At 46.2% G+C, this 19,134-nt stretch overlaps 1 protein-coding gene across 2 annotated transcripts in view; it reads left to right on the top strand.

Annotated features, from left to right (window-relative positions):
* Mrps9 (mitochondrial ribosomal protein S9) overlaps positions 1 to 19,134 on the top strand; it is a 45,114-nt gene that overhangs the window by 11,046 nt on the left and 14,934 nt on the right. For both annotated transcript variants that reach the window (XM_003471741.5, XM_063229743.1), the window contains exons 3-5: positions 10,243 to 10,305; positions 10,389 to 10,419; positions 19,048 to 19,127. In XM_003471741.5, coding sequence (XP_003471789.2) covers positions 10,243 to 10,305; positions 10,389 to 10,419; positions 19,048 to 19,127 — 174 coding nt within the window. The remainder of the gene's footprint in view (positions 1 to 10,242; positions 10,306 to 10,388; positions 10,420 to 19,047; positions 19,128 to 19,134) is intronic.

The following is a 19,134-nucleotide window of genomic DNA, read 5'->3' as shown; positions in this document are numbered from 1 at the left end:
GTGTGCGTGTGTGTGTGTGTGTGTGTGTGTGTGCATGGTATATACATGTTGGAAGTGACTTCGTGGCGTTACTGTCATTGTATTTAATGTACTAAAAGTCTTCTTTGCCTTGAGGCAGTGGAGGAATCATGACTTTTTTTTTTTTTTTTTTGTCTTTTTCCTTTTTATTGGTACCAGGGATTGAACTCATGACTGCCTACTTGTAAGGCAGGCGCTTATGCTGCTGAGCTAAATCTCCAGCCCGAGGAATCATGACTTACATGAAAAATAGTTCCTCCTTTAAAATAGATAAACTTCACAAGGAAGTTGAACTTCTGTGAATGCCAATGCAGAACCTTCTTACTGGTGTATTTTTTGATGAAGTGCCTCATACTTGGAGTGATGTGGTGGGGGAGGCAGGACCTGGATTAGGAGAGTCCTCGCAGTGTCACTGGCCAGCTAGCTGGTCACAGCTTTGTCACTGGGTGTTTATGACTCTGAGACGCCCACTCAGGATGGAATAAGGATCAGGAGGTTCCTGCAGTGCTGTCAGAGGTGACAAACACAGCCGCCCCTGTCTGGGTCACTCCTAGGCACTCTAACTCCCTTTGTCACACACATCTTTGTGCAGCCCGAGATGGGGCTGGGATGGTCATCTAAGGTGCCGCTGAGTGCATGGGTTCACTGTCGCCTGATCTTCAGGGGAGGTGGCTGCTTCTCCTGCAGATGACAGGGCACACAGCAAGGCCCCGTGGATGAGAGTGTTGGCCACTCTCCCCACACAGCTGCCATGATTCTGCCACGCGTGACCTGTGGGCTCCCCAGAGCCTCAAGTTTTGGACCTGTTAACTGCTGCACTGTATTAATTGGATTTCCGGTGATGATTATTACCAGAGCATTAGAGTCTATTCATGATATAATTGTTTTTGACATTGTTATTTTTGTAAGAGGTTTTGCCTTATATATAAACTTTGAAACCTTGTAGCTGATGGGTATGACTTAGCATTTCCATGCTGGAAAAATGCTCAGTTATTAAAAAATAATTCACCCAAAATCAAGAAAATACGTGAACTTTCATTGTAGTTGCTGTCACGTGTGTAGAAGTCACACTGTTCTTTTAGAATGTGTTTGTCTTTTTAATATATAAATTAAAACTAGATACCATAGTTATCCTTTTAGTATGGTGGGGATATTAAAGTGAATTTTCCAGATAAAAGTAAGTTATTTTTCATTGTTATGTATAATGAAAATAACCACCACAACCTGAAAACCCATGTGTGCATGCGTTTGCGCACGGGTGTGTGCATGCGTGTGTGTGTGTGTGTGTGTGTGTGTGTGTGAGAGAGAGAGAGAGAGAGAGAGAGAGAGAGAGAGAGAGAAGGAGAGAGATACCAAGGAGCCTTATGCACTCCCTGCCTGAATTCCTTCCAAACTACGGCCAGTAGGTTTTTATTGAGGGTTTCGAAGTTATGTGAGATCGTTTGGTACCCAAAGACTGCTTTCTGCACGTGCATGGGTTCGTTTTGGGGGTGACATTTCCCAAGCCAAGCTGGCCTCCCAGCTTCTTTGCAGCAGCACTGAGCATGGGTTCACCCTGCCTGTGCCAGTGGGAGCCGCTTCCCACTTGGAGCGCTCTGTGCTGCCTCTGGCCGGTGCCTTGTGGCTGTGTCGCCTCTGCACAGCTGAACCCATTAGGTGGGTGACTTGGCCTGGTGCCTCCTGCTCAGGCAGCCCACAGCCCATCCACTCCCTCGGCGTTCACTGCATCTTGCACCTTGATTTCTTGGTGCACAGCTTTATTTCAGGGAGCTGAGGAGATAGAAATCTGGCCTCACTGAATTGTGCGTGTATTTGTGAAAATTAAACCATTTTACTTTTGTGCTAGCGTTTGTAAGGAGGCTTTTTAAATAGTGCTGATGGAAGTCAGTAACTAAGAACCTTTGGCTGGTACTGTGATTTCATAGAAATAATTCTGCTGTGTCCATTGGTACTTATGTTAAAGTTACATCATTTCAAAGATGTATTATTAAGGCCATAGTATTGTATGCCTGTTTTGCAATTAAATATATTTGAAAATATTTTAGTTACTATAATTGCAAATTAAAAGGAAATTGGGCATTTGCAAATACAGGCTCCCTGTTCCAATGAGAAGAGCAAAGAGTTTTTCCTGTATACCCTGGGAGAGGAAGCCAGATCCTCTCTGATGAGAAGGAGCAGCTCAGAGGCGCTGGGCAGTAAGGCTCTGACCACGCACTGACTGTTTGGAAGCAGCCCTCCACTGCTCCGTTCCAGGTTCCTGCCTGGTGCCAGTGGGTGCACGGAAATTCTCTCTGGTGGTGCCAGTGCTCCTTAGGGTGGGGAAGTCTGTTGGTAGGTGCAGATCGGGACAGGTTCCGTGAGGAAGGGAGAGAAGTTTGGGCAGAGGCTGTGGGTGAGCACTGGTTGGGAGTACTGGCAGGCCAGCAGGCCGGGGAGGCCCTACCCCACCAGGCGGAGGGCGGCTGTGGGGCTCCTGACACTGGGGTACCACGGCGGCTGCCCAGTGGGTCAGGGTGGCTCGGTTTCTCACTCTTCACAGGGCCCAAAGGATGTTTTTCCAGCAAACACAGGAACACTGAGGGCCCTCCCTGTTTACATTTTCCTTTTGAGTGAAGCATGTGGAAGTTATAAATTGTAGATTGCAGGTATTTCACTTACGTTAAATATGGATGCAGACTTGCGCTTGCATTTACTAATGCCTGCATTTCGAGAATTAAAAGTTAAGTTCTACATTACTCTAATTTCAGGAAAAAAACCAATAAATTGATATATAACATGCTGAAGTATACCAATTACTTTTTAATTGGTACTGTAGACCTCATCTGAAAGCAGAAGGTTTTGTTCCTTAAGTGTGAATATGCTGTATGAAATTTCTCTAATTGATTTGCTGTGCCCATTCCATTTGATGTATCATTTTTCACGATATTTCATAATTTGTGCTCACTTCTAATGAACAGAGTCGTTAGGACAGGCATGCCTAAGTACAACTGACAGCTAACATTAGGTGCCAGATGCAGTTTATAAAGCTATGTAGAACTGCAGAGAACAGTTTAAATAAATTAGCACCTGTACATTAGTCTCACTTGCTGGTAATTTATAAGCGAATCAGTAGAGATGACATTTAGGTAAGTCATTGATCAAGTTAACAGCTGCGAGCCCCTGCCCAGCTGGGACATCTGATTAATAGAGATTGCATTCCTGACCTAGCTTCTCCTGGGCCGGGAGTCCTCGGTACCTCAGCGTGAGGAGTCTACCAATATAGTCAGGTGGCTTTGGAATTTACCAGGGCTGTGGTTAAAACCTAAAAACATAATTTTAAAAAGCATGTTTACCAGGACAGTTAGCTTCATTCCATGACTTACTTGGTTTAAAATTCACATCTTTTTTGTTCTTTTTCCTTCTTGCCAGTAGTTTTTTGAGTTCACACTGAGTGTGCAATGTATGTGCAAGGTAGCCATGTTCTAAAGTGTTGTGTACCTAACAGTAAATGTATTCTATTTTTTCTTGGAAAGAGCAGTGTTTTTTGTTTCCTATTCTTGTGCCCAGCCGAACACTGAACCTCAGCTGTGTGTGTAGCAGCTCCTTTCAGTGTGGCATTTACCCCTCACAAGACCTAAGTACTTTGACGTGTTAAATTCCACATAAACATTAAAGGTTAATATAAGGAATATCGAGGTAGAACTTAAAACATAAAGATCCACACTCACCCCCGCATCCCAACCCCTGGCTCTGGTTTTCCTCAGTGTGAATAGGAGGCTGAGGGCTCCGGGCATGAACAGCCTCAAGGCAGAGTGCAGGGCAGTGGCTTCAGCCTTTAGTTGTCAGGTTCCCCTCCCTGGATCCATGTCCCGAGTCTGGTTCTCATACTGAGCAGGGTCTCCTGGAACACACAAACCCAGCCTGCAGCATAGACACACCTGGCTGTGTCTTGTGGAAGCATCTGCGGAGCCATTCATGGGGCACCGGCTAACACAAACAGTTTTGTTTTGTTTCGGGTGAGGATTGACTATTTCCTAGTGGGAGTGGTAATTCTCCCTATAGGTTGCCTCAAAGAGAAGAAATTCTTGTTTCAGATCATGGTAGACTTTCTGTTCCCTCTGTTGCAGTTGACAAACTCGGTGGGAGTGGACTGGCCTTGATATAGAGGAGAAACACGGTATCTGCAGTCCAAGCTTGAGGGCAATGGCAGGGCCATGGCAGCTCCTTCTGGGGCCTGGCAGCTTTTTCAGGGCCTCAGAGGCCACCCCCACCCACCCCCATTCACAGTCCCTTCCCGCCACATTCCTTTGGCTTGGATGGCTCCACCTCCGCCTATCCTGGTACTTAGGTTCTCACTGTGCGTACAGATGTGTGTGAGTGACATCATGGGAGGGCTGCTGAAGACCTAGCACTTTCTCTGCCTTCAGGTTTTTCTTTTCTTGTATTTCTAAACATCTCCCATGAAAATCACATGTGAAATAGGGTTCCCTCCACAGCTCTGGCTACTTACTCTATATAATAACTACCTTATTTGAAGCAACCTCCTGGTATAAATTTGTAGGCCAAGTTCACTGCTCTCCATCGCATTGGAGAACTGTGTTTGTGGTTACTGTGTGTTTTGGGAGGCCAAGGCTTAGGAGATCATCCCGAGAAAGATCTTATCTCACTGAAGTGTTTTTCCACAGCAGAGCAAAGCTGGCAGATCTGAGCAGGGAATGGAGAGCTTGGCAAGCTCTTGAGTGGGCAGCTTTTGAGAGAAGCTGATTAAGGAAGCCAAGGCTGCCAGGGCTGGGGCCAGAGAGGTCAGGTGCCCTGTGTCTCCAGAAGAGCTTCTGCAGGGACCTCCGCCATCCTGCACATGGGGTTACAATGTCCCCAAGGACTGTGAGCAAGTGTGAGCCCCTGAGCCTGAGTGGCCCCTGTGGCTCCCAGGGAGGCCTGGAGCTCTTGGTGCTACTGGGCTGAGAGAGGGTTTGACAGGAAGACTGGTTCTAACAGGCCACAGCTTGCAGGTGCCACTGGCCATGTGCCAGTATCTTTAACTTAATTACTACTACAGAACATGGACTCGTCTGTCTCTGGTGCCCTGGGCACCGACCCACCGAGAGCACAGCTCTGCCAGACCCTCTCAGTTGGATGATTGTGCCTCATTTCTTCCCATTTGGGGACTTGTATATTGTCTTCTGTTATTTAAAAGAAAGACAGCGTACACTGGGGAATACAAGTGATATCTGTAGGTGCAAAAAGTGGTTACTTTGTGTGTGCACCTGTATTTATGTAGCAGTAACACATGTGTTAGAACCAGAGTTCAGAGACATCAGAACTTTTAGATTGATAGCAAAGCAGTAAATATTTATATACTTATGAAGAAATTGTAGTCATACAGAAGAGAAGTTGTACTGTGTGTAGTCATGTGACCATTACCTAGATTAAATAACTTCTAACATTTTGCTGTGTTATTTTCAACTGTATATTTTTTGGCTGAACAACTTGGCAGGGTTGGGGGGGAGGTGCTTGGATTCAAACCTCACACCTGCCTGGCGGCACTGTGCCGCTGAGCTGTCTCCGCACCTCTAATTGGTTTCTGAAATGAAATACGAAGTGTATTCCAATCATGTTCCTCCCCCCAATACTTGAATGTGCATCCTCAGCAAGGGAGGGCCGCTTAAATCACTGCACCACCCTCACATCTGCGGAGCGGCAGAGTCCATGTTCCGGGCCATGTCATTTCAGGTCACGTGTCCACTCTCCACTCTTGACTGCTGGACTGTTGGGGTTTCATTTGCTCTGGCTGTGGAGAGAGAAACGCATGACACCCACTTCCAGACGTGGCAAGGTGCAGACAAAGGCTTGGTAGTGATGTGGGAGGAGGAAGAACTGGGAGGGGGGGTGACAGTGGGACATTGTCCAGACTGGGGAAGCAGATCCGGCAGCCTCTCTGCACCCCTGCTGAAAGGAGGAGAGCACTGTGGGGAGACAGCTATGGGGGCTCCTGGTTGCTCAGACAGGGCCTGCAAGGCAGACGGGGTGCTGCAGGCTGGCAGTGGGGGTGGGGAGGACGGGAGGGTGGAGTGGCTGAGTGGTGTGAGTGGAGGAGGAGGAGAACTGGAGGGCCAAGCGGCCTGTCCTTTCTGTTGTGTGTGTTTTAATTTTTGATTTACAAACAACTGCCTTATTTTACTTTCTGTTCCCCCTCTCTTCCATCCTCTGCTCTTCTTTTCACTGAGTTTGCAAGGTTGCGTGATGCTTTGATGCCTCTGCTCTGTGGGCCTTTCCTGCAGGATCAGTGTGATAGTGTGTGCTCTCGTAGCTAACCAAGTGAGGGACCTGAAGTTAACAAGTGTGAGCTCCTGTGTTTTTACGGAGATGTTGTTTAAAGGCAGGCTTGCCTTTCCTGGCCCTTCCGGCTGAGTTGCAGAATGTTTCAGCGAGTTCCCTGCTGGTCTGTTTTCATTTTTTAAGCCAGCAGTTACCTGTGAGTCCTAGACCTCCTTTGCACGGCTTTGGCTCCAGGGTCCCGGTGAGCGTCTCGTGGCCTTTCTTCATCTTGGTTTCTGTGAGCAGTCCAACTGTGGAGTGGGTTCCCCAGTTTTCACTTCCTCCTGGACTGCTGTTTGTGATCACCCAGGTGCACTCGTCTTCCAGTTTGGGAGAGATGCCAGCAGCTGCTCAGCACATCTGGCCAGTGGTGGTGTGAGTTCACCTGCTCCTGAGCAGTGCTGGTTTCCTGTGCCGAGGTGGTGCAGCCGTGCCTTTGGAGCCACCCCACTGAGAAGGTGACAGCCACAGGGTTGCAGCTGACATGGCCTGCAGCTGAAATTACCATAACGTTTGAGTGTCCAGTGAGCATACACACACCTGCGACATGGATTGGCCCATTGTTGGCATGTCAGCACATTCCTGTGCCTTTCTTTACATATAAAATAGTTGTGCATGTCCACTGACAATTGTGACTGTCACAGGTGTGACTAAGCGCATCCTGTGTTAGCTCTAACTGCATGTGCCCTCCACACCAGTGTCTGCTGTTAGCACACCTGCCATTCAGCGGTTCTGAAAGGTCCCACGTGGTATGGGCACAAATGGTGAATGTTTCCTTTTTCTAATTGCAGTGGAAGACACGTGGTCATGAACCCCATCACAGTGTGCATTCCCCCTTCTCCCCAACACACATGTCTACCATCCTTACCACTGTCTGCAGCAGCTCGGGAGTCCTCTCACATGAATGTCTTCAGAAGGCATGATTGAAAACCACTGATGCCGCTGCTGGGTGCTGTCCTGTGGAAAGATGGGTTCATAGAACCTGACAGTTAAGTCCTTATGTGCCTTATCTGGCACTGTGCTTTTCCTCAGAGTCAAAATGACCGTATAAGGAAACGTTTTCGTCAGTTCAGGATATCGAGGCAACCGTGACAACATAATTAAACACACGAAAGAGAGCCTCCAGAACTGCTGCAGAAAGCGGCAAGAATGAGGGAAGAAGTGTGTGAGAAGTGAAGATGGGTATGGGAGGGTGACAGTGTATCTTTTGTTGTAATTTTTTTTTTTTAATGGTTAAGTAGTCTCCAGATTTTTCAGTCACATCTTGTCTTGTGCCTGAATTCCTGCCATTTACCCCAGCATGTCTTCATTGGATGTCTGGTCATTTTGTAGACTTCAGGCCACCTGTGCAGCTGTCGGTGGTCTGGCTTTCCAATTGCTTCTCTGTGACCAGATTGAGGAAGCATAAAGGACGTGACTTAAGTGATGTGTGCTTAGCACTGCTTCTGTCCAGAGGTGATGCTCCACTTGCGCCTGTTATGACAATGTGTGTGACCAGGGCTTTAGGTAAGAAAGCAAAAGCCTCACTTTCCCCCTTTGTCACTAGTAGGTAGTCTCTAGGGTACTGTATGGCATCCTTGTGAATTTTCTGCTCCCTGGTAATCTTGACGCTACTGGCTTCAGCATCCTATCCAGGATCTTCCCTAGGATTGATAACTAACCTGGAAGTTGAAAGTGACCGTTTTCTACCTCTGTCACCCCTTCTAGTTTTATCACTAGTGTTGCTCTACAAGGCAGCTTTCAGTGCCTCCTTGCCCCAGCCTAGGGCTTGTGTATGTGTACATGCATACACATAGGTGTGCATGTGCGTTTGCGTGTGATACAGGCGTGGTCCCAGCACGCAGGGGGCTGTGCAAGAAACGGGATGCTGGGGATGTAGCTCAGTGCAGAGGCTCTGGGTTCAATCTCCAGTGCTGCAGATAAATAAGTAAATACTGTAGTCCTGGGTTTGTATTAAATTGCATAAATTAAAGAGCATTCTAGGGGTTTCCCTTTTTTCTTTTATATTTACACTTTCTGTTCTACTTGGAAATTTTGATCCTCCTCAAATTAAAACATATTTCCTCTCCAGTAACACATGAAATATATCAGAATTACATTCACAGTATGCCTGTTATAATCCTACCAAGGGAAGTTGGAGATACTTTTGTGCTTTTTTGTTAGAAGTAAGGTTTGTTTCTGTCTGTGTTTTTAGAGTCTGTTCTGCCAGGTTTATGCTCTGATGTGGAAAGTGTGTGCCTGCGCCTGGGCTGGTGGCGGGCACAGCTGTGCCCTGTAGAGTCTTGCCCAGCTCGCCCATCACTCACCCTACTCCCAGGGCTGCCAAGGCCAATGGCTCTTGTTACCCCAACTTGAACTTCTCTTTCTGACCTTTGCACAAAGGGGCATCCATGTATGTGCCTGTGCCACTTTCCTTGCATGCCGCAATCTCTTTCAGTCTCCCAGTGACACCGTGCCCCCAACCCCCGCCAGCCTTGCCTACTCAGGGACCTGGCGGCCCTTGGGTGTGTGTGGTCTCACAGTCCCGTGAGTACCCTGCACTCTGGTTGTAGGGAGGGGGATTCGTACATGTGGCATCCCCCCACCCTGCTTCTGTTCCGCCACTGGCCTTCTGCCACTGAGGTGGCGGCCTCCGGCTCTCGTGTCAGCAGGCGCTGTGTCTCTTCCTGGCCTCAGCAGCAGTGACAGACTTCTGTGCTTCTCTTGGAAAGTGCCGTCTCAGTGGTTTCATTGTGCTTTTCTTCCGAGTACACTTGAGCTGTATTTTTCTTTGATTCCTGTAGTTAAACATGTCAGTCTTTTTAATGGCTTCCGAACCTTGAGTCACAGTTAAGAAGCACTTCATGTCAGGGCTGTAGACGGATTCATGCCTATCAAGGGCCAGTGCTTGCCTGCTTACATTTTGGATGCTCACCTCTCTGAGAGGTCTGACTTTATTCTGCTGTGTGTGTAAAGTTTGGATCCCCTTCTCTAGTTCTGAATGCAGATGTCTCAGTGTCACTTATGAAAAGCTCCCAGGAGCACACAGCCTGGCCTGGTGGATTCCATCTCCCGCCCACAGGTGAAACGAGGACAGCACTCCTCTGGGTGGTGGCATCAGAGGCCCATCCTAGGGCTGGATCTGTGGGCGGCTCTGGACTTGCAGGGTACCCAGGTCAGGGGAGGCCCGGCCGCAGTGCAGTCTCCTCCAAAGCGGAGTGCTCTTGCTGCCATGGTGCGATGAGAGGAGGGTTTCAAGGAGGCCTGGGAGCCCGGTACTTCCCAGGCCGCCCAGGTAGTTGTGGTTACTGGAAAACATGTAGGGAAGTTTGTCACACCCTGGAGCTGACTGCAGACAGGCTAGGGCTGCTCCCGTCAGGATGGGGAGCTTGCCCGGAATGGGACTGTCCTTTCCCAGGTGCGCCCCTATGGGAAAAGCCTCGCAGAAGGAGCTGGTTTGGAAAGCTTGGGGCGGGCTGCGCTGTGGCGCAGTAGCCTGTGCATCCAGCAGGCAGAACCTCTGTGTCCATCCCTGCACCTGAAAGTACAGTCAGGTCAGACTGCCAGGGAGCGCTGAAACAGCATTCGAAACCACAAGGTATTGTGGTGGGGACACCAGAGCCTGCGTTGCCCTTTGCATGACCAGCGGCAGCGACTGTCCAGGGCACTGTACTGCTGCAGTCTATGGAGCACTTCCGTAGCGGCATGGAGTGCATGCTGATCTCCAGAAGGGGTCAACATGCTGAGAGCTGACTGTGGAAGGGTGTCAGTAACCAGCACGAGAGTCCCAGTCTGGAGGGAGGCTGCGTGCAGGGAGGGAGGACTGCAGAGCTGGGAAGGCTTGTGGGGCCCTGCTTCGGTGCCTGCCCCCGCCGTGTTGACTGGTTTTCATTATAAGGTGCGTTGTTTTGTGGCACTGGCTAATTAACCTTTGTGTATTCTTTTCAGAGAGCTATTACTTACCTTTTTCCAAGTGGTTTGTTTGAGAAGCGAGCCAGGCCAGTAATGAAGGTAGTTATCTTAATTTCTTTTTAAATTTCACTTAGTTTATGTGTGGCAGTAATTGTCTGATGCACTTTAAATTTATTTTACAGCATCCTGAGCAGATTTTTCCCAGACAAAGAGGTAAGTTTACCGAGGAGCAAAGCCGTTTCTCTCGCTGCAGTGCTAGTGATGGGACAGCAGTTCGAAAGCTCCCACGGTCACGGTCTCCTGGCAGAGGCCAGAGAGGCTGTAAGCCCAGTACTGAGTGACTGGATGGGTGGAGTTAGGTCCAGTCACAGTTACGTCTGTCCTGAGGTAACACCAAAGTTTTGCGTTCAGAAGAATTTAGTATAGATCTGCTGCCAGCTCAGTTACCTTTTGTTTCTTTGAAATCTTCTAATTTTTCATCATCTCAGAAGCACATTTTCACTGAATGTGGGTTTTTCCTTTTTGTCTTCTACTCGGTGATGTAATTTGCCTCCTGTTGCTGCTGATACGTTGTTCACCATCATCCTTATTACACCCCCTGTTTCTCTGGCTTCTTTTAGGATTTTTCTTTTAAATGCATTTTTAAAAATCTTAAAGAAAACTCCCAAGCTTTAGCATATTCACAAGAAGGCCATAATTCACATCTGACCGCCAGGTGGCTCTGACTGACTTTGTTAATAAAAAGACCAGTAGGGGTGATGAGACCTGTGTGTACCACCAGGGTTTCCAGCCTGTGGGGACATGCAGTGTTATCCTGGAGTGAGCACTGTGTTTACTGTGGATTAGAAGACTCCTACTCAGCGTGGACTGGTGCTAGCTGTCGGTTAAGTTAAAAACTATTAATATGAAAATTGTTTCTTTGAAAGATACTCAAAAAGTAAACCAAAATTATGCATCTTTTGGGGGTGTCCCTGGAGGTGCATGTGCACCTCCCCACACGCCCTGTTCCTTTGAGCCCGCTGCAGACCCATCCCCAAAACTTGGAGCTGTCATTTCCTTACCGAGAAGCAAAGAGCCTTAAGGAGCCCTCTGAGGAGTCTGAGTGCGAAACGTCTATATATCCATGGATTTTCCCCTTCACCCACACTGAAGCTGAATGCAACTTTATTTTAGCAGCTTGCTGTTGAATTTGAAACTTTTAACTCAGTTTTAATAGAGACAGCAGTGTCTTTCCTGTTTGCACCTAAATTTCATCTGTGTACAAACTCATTACAGTGACTGTAGACATCAATACTGCAGTGATAAGTGGCCTTTGGGGCAAACAGTGACTTCCTGTACCTGTGCCACAGAAGCGTGTCGCTGTGGCGAAGAGGTGAGAGCCCAACGTGTAGGTGGCTTGATGTGTTTCGAGGTAGAGATTGCTAAGGCAGCACATACTTCCATAGGAAATTTGTTTCTGTCTATTACATTAGTGTTTCTACCAAGCCCTAACTTTCAGCCTCACAATTCTGTTCTCCTGTTGCACTTCACTCTTTGAAATGATAGCGTCTGTCTTTTTATGAATATATTTCTGTTCCCCACTTCCTCACTTCTTGGACATGCGTGACCATAACATGCATAACATAAACCGGACTCCAGCTCCTGGGGAAGTAAGGGGCCACACTGGGCAGGTGCATCCGCTGTAAAACTACCGCTCACCTCACAGTATGAGCACAAGTGCAGTGCTGGGGTCATGGCCGTTGTGTAAATATCCCTTGTGGCAGGGGCTGCACTTGGTCCCTGTCTAGTTTTCAGTTCTCTAGCTCCCCACCTGTACCTTTCCTTCTCTTTGTTCCACGCCTCTCCACTGGTTGTTGCTCTTCTAATTCACCTGCTTGTTCTTTGAAGCCTTGTACCGGTCGGTCTCTCATCGTTAGAAGTTTGTGGTTCTCGAAGCTGCATTGGAACAGCCAAAACCTCCCTATGTCCCTGCACCCCGTCCGTGTCTTCAGGATTGTCTTGATTGCAGTTAACTAGATTTAAGTAATACCCTTAGAGTTAGTGAGATGTTTATTGCTGTGCTTTTTCTAGTTTGTACTTTGTAAACATAGGACAAACTAATTTTTGTGGGCTTAGAAAATGACCATGAACTTTAGATTTGGGAGGATTATGCTACTCATACTGCCATTTCCCTAATTAAAAGGTGGAAGCTTCTAGATTGAGTTAGCATAAGAATCATGCTGTGCCAGTGTCAGAATATTGAGAAGATGAAGATGTCTCCCTGCTTGATGGCAGCAGCACGAAGCACCTCGGCCGCATGGCACAGGCCGGGGTGACGGGGGCTGGGGAACTGTTCAGCTTGACAAGGGCACTGGTGCATACTGATGACCCTGTTCCCACCCAGTGCGCTTGGCCTTGTGTATACCGGTGACCCTGTCCCCACCCAGTGCATTTGGCCGTGTGCGTACTGGGGAACCCTGTTCCCATCCAGTGCACTTGGCTGTGTATATACCAGTGACTGTCCCCACCCAGTGCACTTGGCCCTGTGCCTTGTGGCACCAAACCTTCAGCCTTGCAACACTGGAAAGCAGGAGCTGTTAACTAATGCCGTAAGGAATACAAACAGCACCTCAGGGGTGTATAGCTAGGGATACAAGTACAAAGAGTGGCCCTCGCTCTTGCCTTAACTGGTCAGCTAACCCAGGGTCTCCTGCTTTCTACAGCTGAGCAGCAGCCCTCACTCCTTTTTTAAATTTTAGTTTAAGACCAGATCTTACTAAAGTGGCAGGTTGACATCAAATTTGTGATCTTTTTACCCTGGCAGCCCAAGTAGCTAGGAGCATGGGCAAGCTACTGTAGCCAACAGAAATTACATTTACAGGCTTTTAAGACACAGGACAGTGGAACCAGTTCCTGTCCAACCCTGTAGGGTGTGGATATGGCATCAGGCAAGACAAACATACATATAGATCATTTTAAAAGACCGAAAGCAAATGAAGTACTCGGTTTAGGAAGTCAGTAGAAAGAATAAATTAATAATGAAAAATTAAAACAAAAAGGTGAGATAAAAAAAAAACAGTTCTTTAAAAAAACAAGGAACTCACTTCTGGCAAATTTGATCAAGGAAAAAAGCATAAAAGAACATATTAAGTGGGATTTTTAAGGTTTTTTTTTGGGGGGGGGGTTGTTTTTGGTTTTGTAGTGCTAGTGATTAAACCCAGGGTCTCATAAAGGTTAGGCAAGTGCTGTACCACTGAGCAGGCAGTGTCAAGCATAGTATTAAAAATTTTAAATAATAACATTCAGAGGAATTTTTAAGTACAAGATTGGTATATGGATTTTATTCTTTTTATTTTACTCTTTTTATTCCCCAAATAATAGCTAACATCCATTGAAATTTGGAATAGGCCAATCAGCATTCCCAGTGCTTTGTATGTATCAAAACCTTCTCAATAATTTTCTTAGGCGCACACTGTGATTTCCCCACTTCTCGATGTGGGAAGCAGAGTATATCCAGTGTAACATATCCAGGACTTGTGGCTGGGAAGTCGCCAGCGGGTAATAGATCCACGTGACCTTAGGACACAGCTGTGAACGGCCTGGCACTGACTCTCACACAAGGGCTTTAAGAATAGCTCAGTCTTCACGGCTGTCGTACTTTAAAAATGCAGATGACACAAAACACAGAGAAGTCCATGTTGTGACAAGGCCAGGCCCAAGACATCGTGCCAGTGAGTATGCGTACACAGAGCAGGGAGAAAGGAGAGGAGCCAGCTACACTCTGAGATTCTAGGGTGTGTTAGAGGAGGTTTTCCTCCGGGAGTCTCAGAATAGTTAACATCAGAAATGTATTCATGGAATTCTGTGTGTGAAAAGCAAAACATACGTATAGAGGAAAAATAAAATCACCTAACAAAATTGAGCTTTGACCTGTTTGGTAAAAGTGCTTACACGGAAGTAAGTGTTTAAGGACAACTGTCACAAGAACAGAAACTTAGCAATTTCAGAATACACCTTTCCATTCCATGCAGAGTGAGGGTGCCCACTCGCTTCTCTTAGGATTTTAAGTAGAGAAGAAAAGCAAAACACACATGGCTTTCAGTGCCTCCCAGTTAGGACAGTCAGTTGTTACTCGTCGATGCTGTGATTGTCTGCTGAGAGAGTGAAAAACATTAAACCATAAATGGCATCTGAACTCCAACGTTGGAAGTGTGCATGGCTCTAGACACTTCTGTGAGCACCTTTTATGAACTGCACTGCAGCGCAGTAGAACGGTCACAGGTGTGCACACAGAGAGAGGTGGGGATGGTGCCAGGGCAGGGCTGTCCTCGATGCGGGCGGTGAGTGAGTGACCATCTTTCTCTGGCTGTGGACATCTAGCCAAACAGGAGCCACTCTAAGGACACTGACTCCCAGATGTGCAGATCCAACCTGAGACCTGCGTACGGACGTGCATGTGTGTTCTCTGCCTTCAGATTCCTTTAGCAGAACATTAAAAAGTAGGTTGTGTTAAGAAGGTGACACTTGAGTTAAGACTTCTAGAAGTTATTATGTGTCCTTGGCATTAAATTCAGACTGTAGAAGAGAATTGCATAAGATGGTTAATGGAATAAGTATAGAGCTGTCCATATTTTTAAAATGACAGATGTTATGCCCTTAAGTCACAAAAAAAGCAAAAAATAAGGATGATGATCTATTTTGAAGATTAAAAAATTCTCTTTCACAAAAAGATTAGAAAATTTGAAGCATGGTACCCAAATAATGATATCTAGAATGAATTACTCTTAACCAAAAAGCTTAGTAACTAAATGGGCAAAAGGAGATTAAGCAACTCATAAATGAAGAAATAAAAAGTAGCCAGTAAACATCTGAAACTATGGGAAACCACAGCTCATATCTGGTACCACAATAACAAAAAGACTCTTGCCCCAGGAGATTAGAAAAGGCAAATATTGCTTGTCAAGAAACAAATCAGCAACAGCCTAACTATTTATCACTGTATCACTGAGGAGCTAGAGAGACCAGCAGAATCAGACCCTGGAACATACGCAATTGGTCAAAGGCGGCTGTTCTTGTTGTGTGTTGGCACAAGTGAGAAGCCGGGCTGGAAAAGCAGCTAAAAATAGTGCAGTGTGTTGTAGATGCAAGATAACATCGCTGAGGTTTGTTTGCATTAAAAAATACACAAGGCCCACTCAGTTTCTTGCAGATGCACGTCTGTGAGGCAGAGTCCTGCTCAGCACACTCTCCCCTCGCCTTTGCTAAGGAGCTATGATCTTTAATCTCCGTAATAGCAGTACGTTACTTGTGTGACTGAAGTCATCTATTTTGGAATCTGTACTTTGTTATAATTAAATGGGAGGAGGTAGGATGAACAGCAGAAATCATAAACTGTTTACAAATAATAAGATGGAAAAATCTGTAAGAGACTTACTTAGAAAGTCGTAAAACTTGAGTAAGGCTCAATCGTGAAAAATCTGAGTAATTGGAAAAAAGATTCCACATTCTTACAACAGAAGACAGTATTCCAAATTGCTGTTCTCAAGATTAGTAAGTTACCAGTCAGTGTCATGGTGTGCTTTGGGGGTACCTGGTCAAGGTTCAGGGTGCAAGAAGCAGCAAGGATTCTTGAAAAGGGGAGTGAGGGCATTCGTAGCACCTTGGGTTGAGACACAACAGGAGGCTGTGACGGTCAGAATGGTGTCTGGGGTGCAGGACAGGTGGACCGTGCAGCAGAGGTGTGTGCAGTCAGGCATAGGCTTCTGTCAGGCTTTTGTGACATCTAAAATACTTCCCCCCCACCCCCAAATTTTAGCATCTTGGCTGCAGGATGCACTTTGCAAGTAGGCTAGACTTTGTGCATGCAGTAGCTCACAGCTTTCCCTTTCACTTTGTGGTGTGATGAGGTCCTGCCTTATTTACTTTCTTGTCACGGGACAGAATGCTCATCACCCACAAGTTAAAGAAGAAAGGTTTATTTTAGCTCACAGTTTGTAGAGGTTTCAGGCAAAGTGGCCTGGCAGAGGAGAACTGCTCAGGGAAAGGCAGCCAGAACAAGAGCCTTTCTCTTCCTTCTTGGATTTCTTCCAGGTTGCAAGCCTGTTGGCTAGTGTTGCCCACATCCGCCCTCCTTACTACAACTGTCTTCTACACTCAGAATTATCGTGAACCGATTAGTGGGCTGATCGATCCAGTATCACACACCCATGATCGGGTCATCTGCCAAAGCCTCACCTTTGGGCACATAAGGCTTTGGGTGACTGTTTACGTACAAGCCATAGCAGGTACCTTACGCCCGTGTCGGCCTGGGCTGGTTCCCTGCGCTTGCTTCCAGCAGGGTCTCCAGAGACAGGCCCAGAGGACACAAGCCCTCTTCCTGGACAGAGTGCTGGCTGGCTTTCAGCTTCATACAGATGATTTCCAGATAAATTAAATATCTGAACAGGAAAATAAAAATTCTAGAAGAAAATCGTTGGAGCGAAGCTAAAACTTTTTTTTTAATTTAAGGAGTAAAAATTGTTTCAGAGCAATAGGAGGGTAACAATGGTTATTTTTAAATTATTTACTCAATAGAAAATAACACTTAACTGTCCAAATAATGTTAGCACAAGCCTTTCTTTTCAGTGAACTTAGAAAAATTAGTAATGTAACAGTTTCATTTTCATATTTGCTTTTTCCTTCATTCTTTTCTCCATTCGCCTATTAAAGTTTCTTTCCTTTTGAAACATTTTCCCGCATTACAGTATCTGTTGTACATTTTGGATCTTACTCTTTCAGCTTCTCACACTTGGGAGACAATACAATGTTTACACAATGAGTATGGTCTCAAATTGCATCCAATGCCTTAAGTTTATCCTTCTTTATGACTGAGTAGTAGACCATTGTATAAAAATATCATATCTTCTTCATCTGTTCCTCGGTTGATGGGCATTTGGGTTGCTTCCAAGATCTACCTATTACAAATTGTGCTGCTAGAGACACATGGGTGTACATATGACACAGTGGTATGATGTTTTTAATTCTGCTGGGAAATAGCTGGACCAAATGGAACCTCTAATCCTAGTGTTTTGAGGAGTCCCCACAGTGATTTCCACAGTGGCTGCACCAGTCTGCACTCCCACCCACAGTGGAGAAGGGTCCGTTTCCCCTCAGCTCTCTTGGAGTTTGTTGCTGGTTGATTTCTTGATAAGAGTCATTCCTTCTGGGGTGAGGTGGATGTGGAGTGCTGATTTAATTTGCCTCTCTTGAATGACCAGTGATGTTGAATGTTTCTTCATGTATTTATTTGCTGATTGCATTTCTTCAGAAGTCTGTGTTCATCTCAGCTGCCCATTTTTGGATTGGATCTTTAAACTGGAAGGACTCATTTTTTTGTTTGTTTGTTTTGTTTTTGAGTTCTATATGTTCTCGATAGTAATCCTTTGTCCGAGGAACAGCTGGCAAACGTTTTTTTCCCACACTATGGGTTATCTCTTTACTTTGTTGATGGTTTCTCTTGCTGTGCAAAAGCTTTTTAATAAGATGAAAACCCAGTTGTTGATTGTGACATTTCCTGTGTGATCAGGGCTTTATTTATAAAGTCTCTGCCAACACCAGTGTCTTGAACAGCTTCACCTACTTTGTCCTCCAGCAGCTGTAAGGTTTCTGTTTTAATGTTCGTATCTTTGATCCAGTTTGAATGTAGGGCATAGTGAAGGACACGGGTCTGGTTTTCATCCTTAGAGCCAGTTTCCAGCACCATGTATTAAAGAGGCCGTCTTTCTCCCAGTGAGTGTGTTTGGCACGGCAGCCGAGTGTGTCCACAGTTGTTTCTGCATCTTCCAGTCTGTTCCATTGCTCTTCAGGTTATTTTTTTGCCAGTGTCATGCTGTTTTTAGCACAGTAGAAGCTGAGGCCTTTTAAAGCCCACCTTCTGGTGGAGCAGGGGTTTTTCATAGAGATGAGGGGACCGTGCTGCTTCAGGGCTGGTGGCCCTCAGAGGCCCACACCAAGGTGTCGTGAGGAGGAGGCTCCCAGAGGCTCCTTGCGGAATCCATCTTAGTGAAGCGGTTGAGAGGACCCAGCAGATTCGATCTTATGATGCAAAGTTTTCATTTCTTAATCTCAAAAAATGCCACAAAGCAGCAAGTAGGTGGCACACTGAGAGAGAAAGTTCCCAATCCTGTGAGGTGAGGAAATGCAGTTCTTGTCTCAGTGCACAGGGTTGCTGCAAACAGGTGAGGGGCCGACTCCGCAGAAGTGTGGCCAAAGGTGTGGGCTGGTGTCCGGCTCCCTTGCCGCAGCTGTGCCCAGAGCTGTCAGATGGGGACAGTCGGCCGTGTTTCAGAGGAGGTACACAGAGGACCCTCGTGAGGCATTCTGCTGAGGACGCTCAGAGATGCATCTGCGCAGGGTCGAGACAAATGGTGAGGATGTGACCCCACATAGAAGGGTCGAGTCCTCGGTCTAATTTATGAGACTGTGCCTGTTTCTGGTTCTCTGGGTGCTGCGCTGTTGACTGTCGGTTTTCTCTGGATGGCGAGACCTTTATGTGCTCGTAGCCAAATAGAACTTTGCTTTTTTTTAATCTAACAAGGTAATTTGAGATATTTTACATGTTTCTATGTAAAACAAATTATAGAGATTCTCATGGTAGAATATTTTATTAAATATAAACATTGTTCTTTTAATGGATATGAAATACTATTCTGAACATTTGCATTATAGATGTGTTAACTATAATTCTATATATTCTGTAACTATAACTTAACTTTTTATTTTAGAAGTTAATGGGAATTACAAATATGCTCCCTAACTACAACTAATGACAGCTGTTTGATGTGTCACTGAGTATATTTTTATTTGTATCTGGCATTTCCCTAGCAATGCAGTGGGGAGAAGACGGCCGTCCATTTCACTTCCTCTTCTACACTGGCAAACAGGCATATTACTCGCTGATGCACGTGAGTA

The sequence above is a fragment of the Cavia porcellus genome, unplaced genomic scaffold, assembly GCF_034190915.1.
Source record: "Cavia porcellus strain 051 isolate PalLab524CR breed Dunkin Hartley unplaced genomic scaffold, mCavPor4.1 scaffold_18, whole genome shotgun sequence".
In the NCBI taxonomy this organism is placed as follows: Eukaryota; Metazoa; Chordata; class Mammalia; order Rodentia; family Caviidae; genus Cavia; species Cavia porcellus.
Note: the sequence above shows the minus strand (reverse complement) of the source record. Positions and strands in the feature narration are given on the sequence as shown.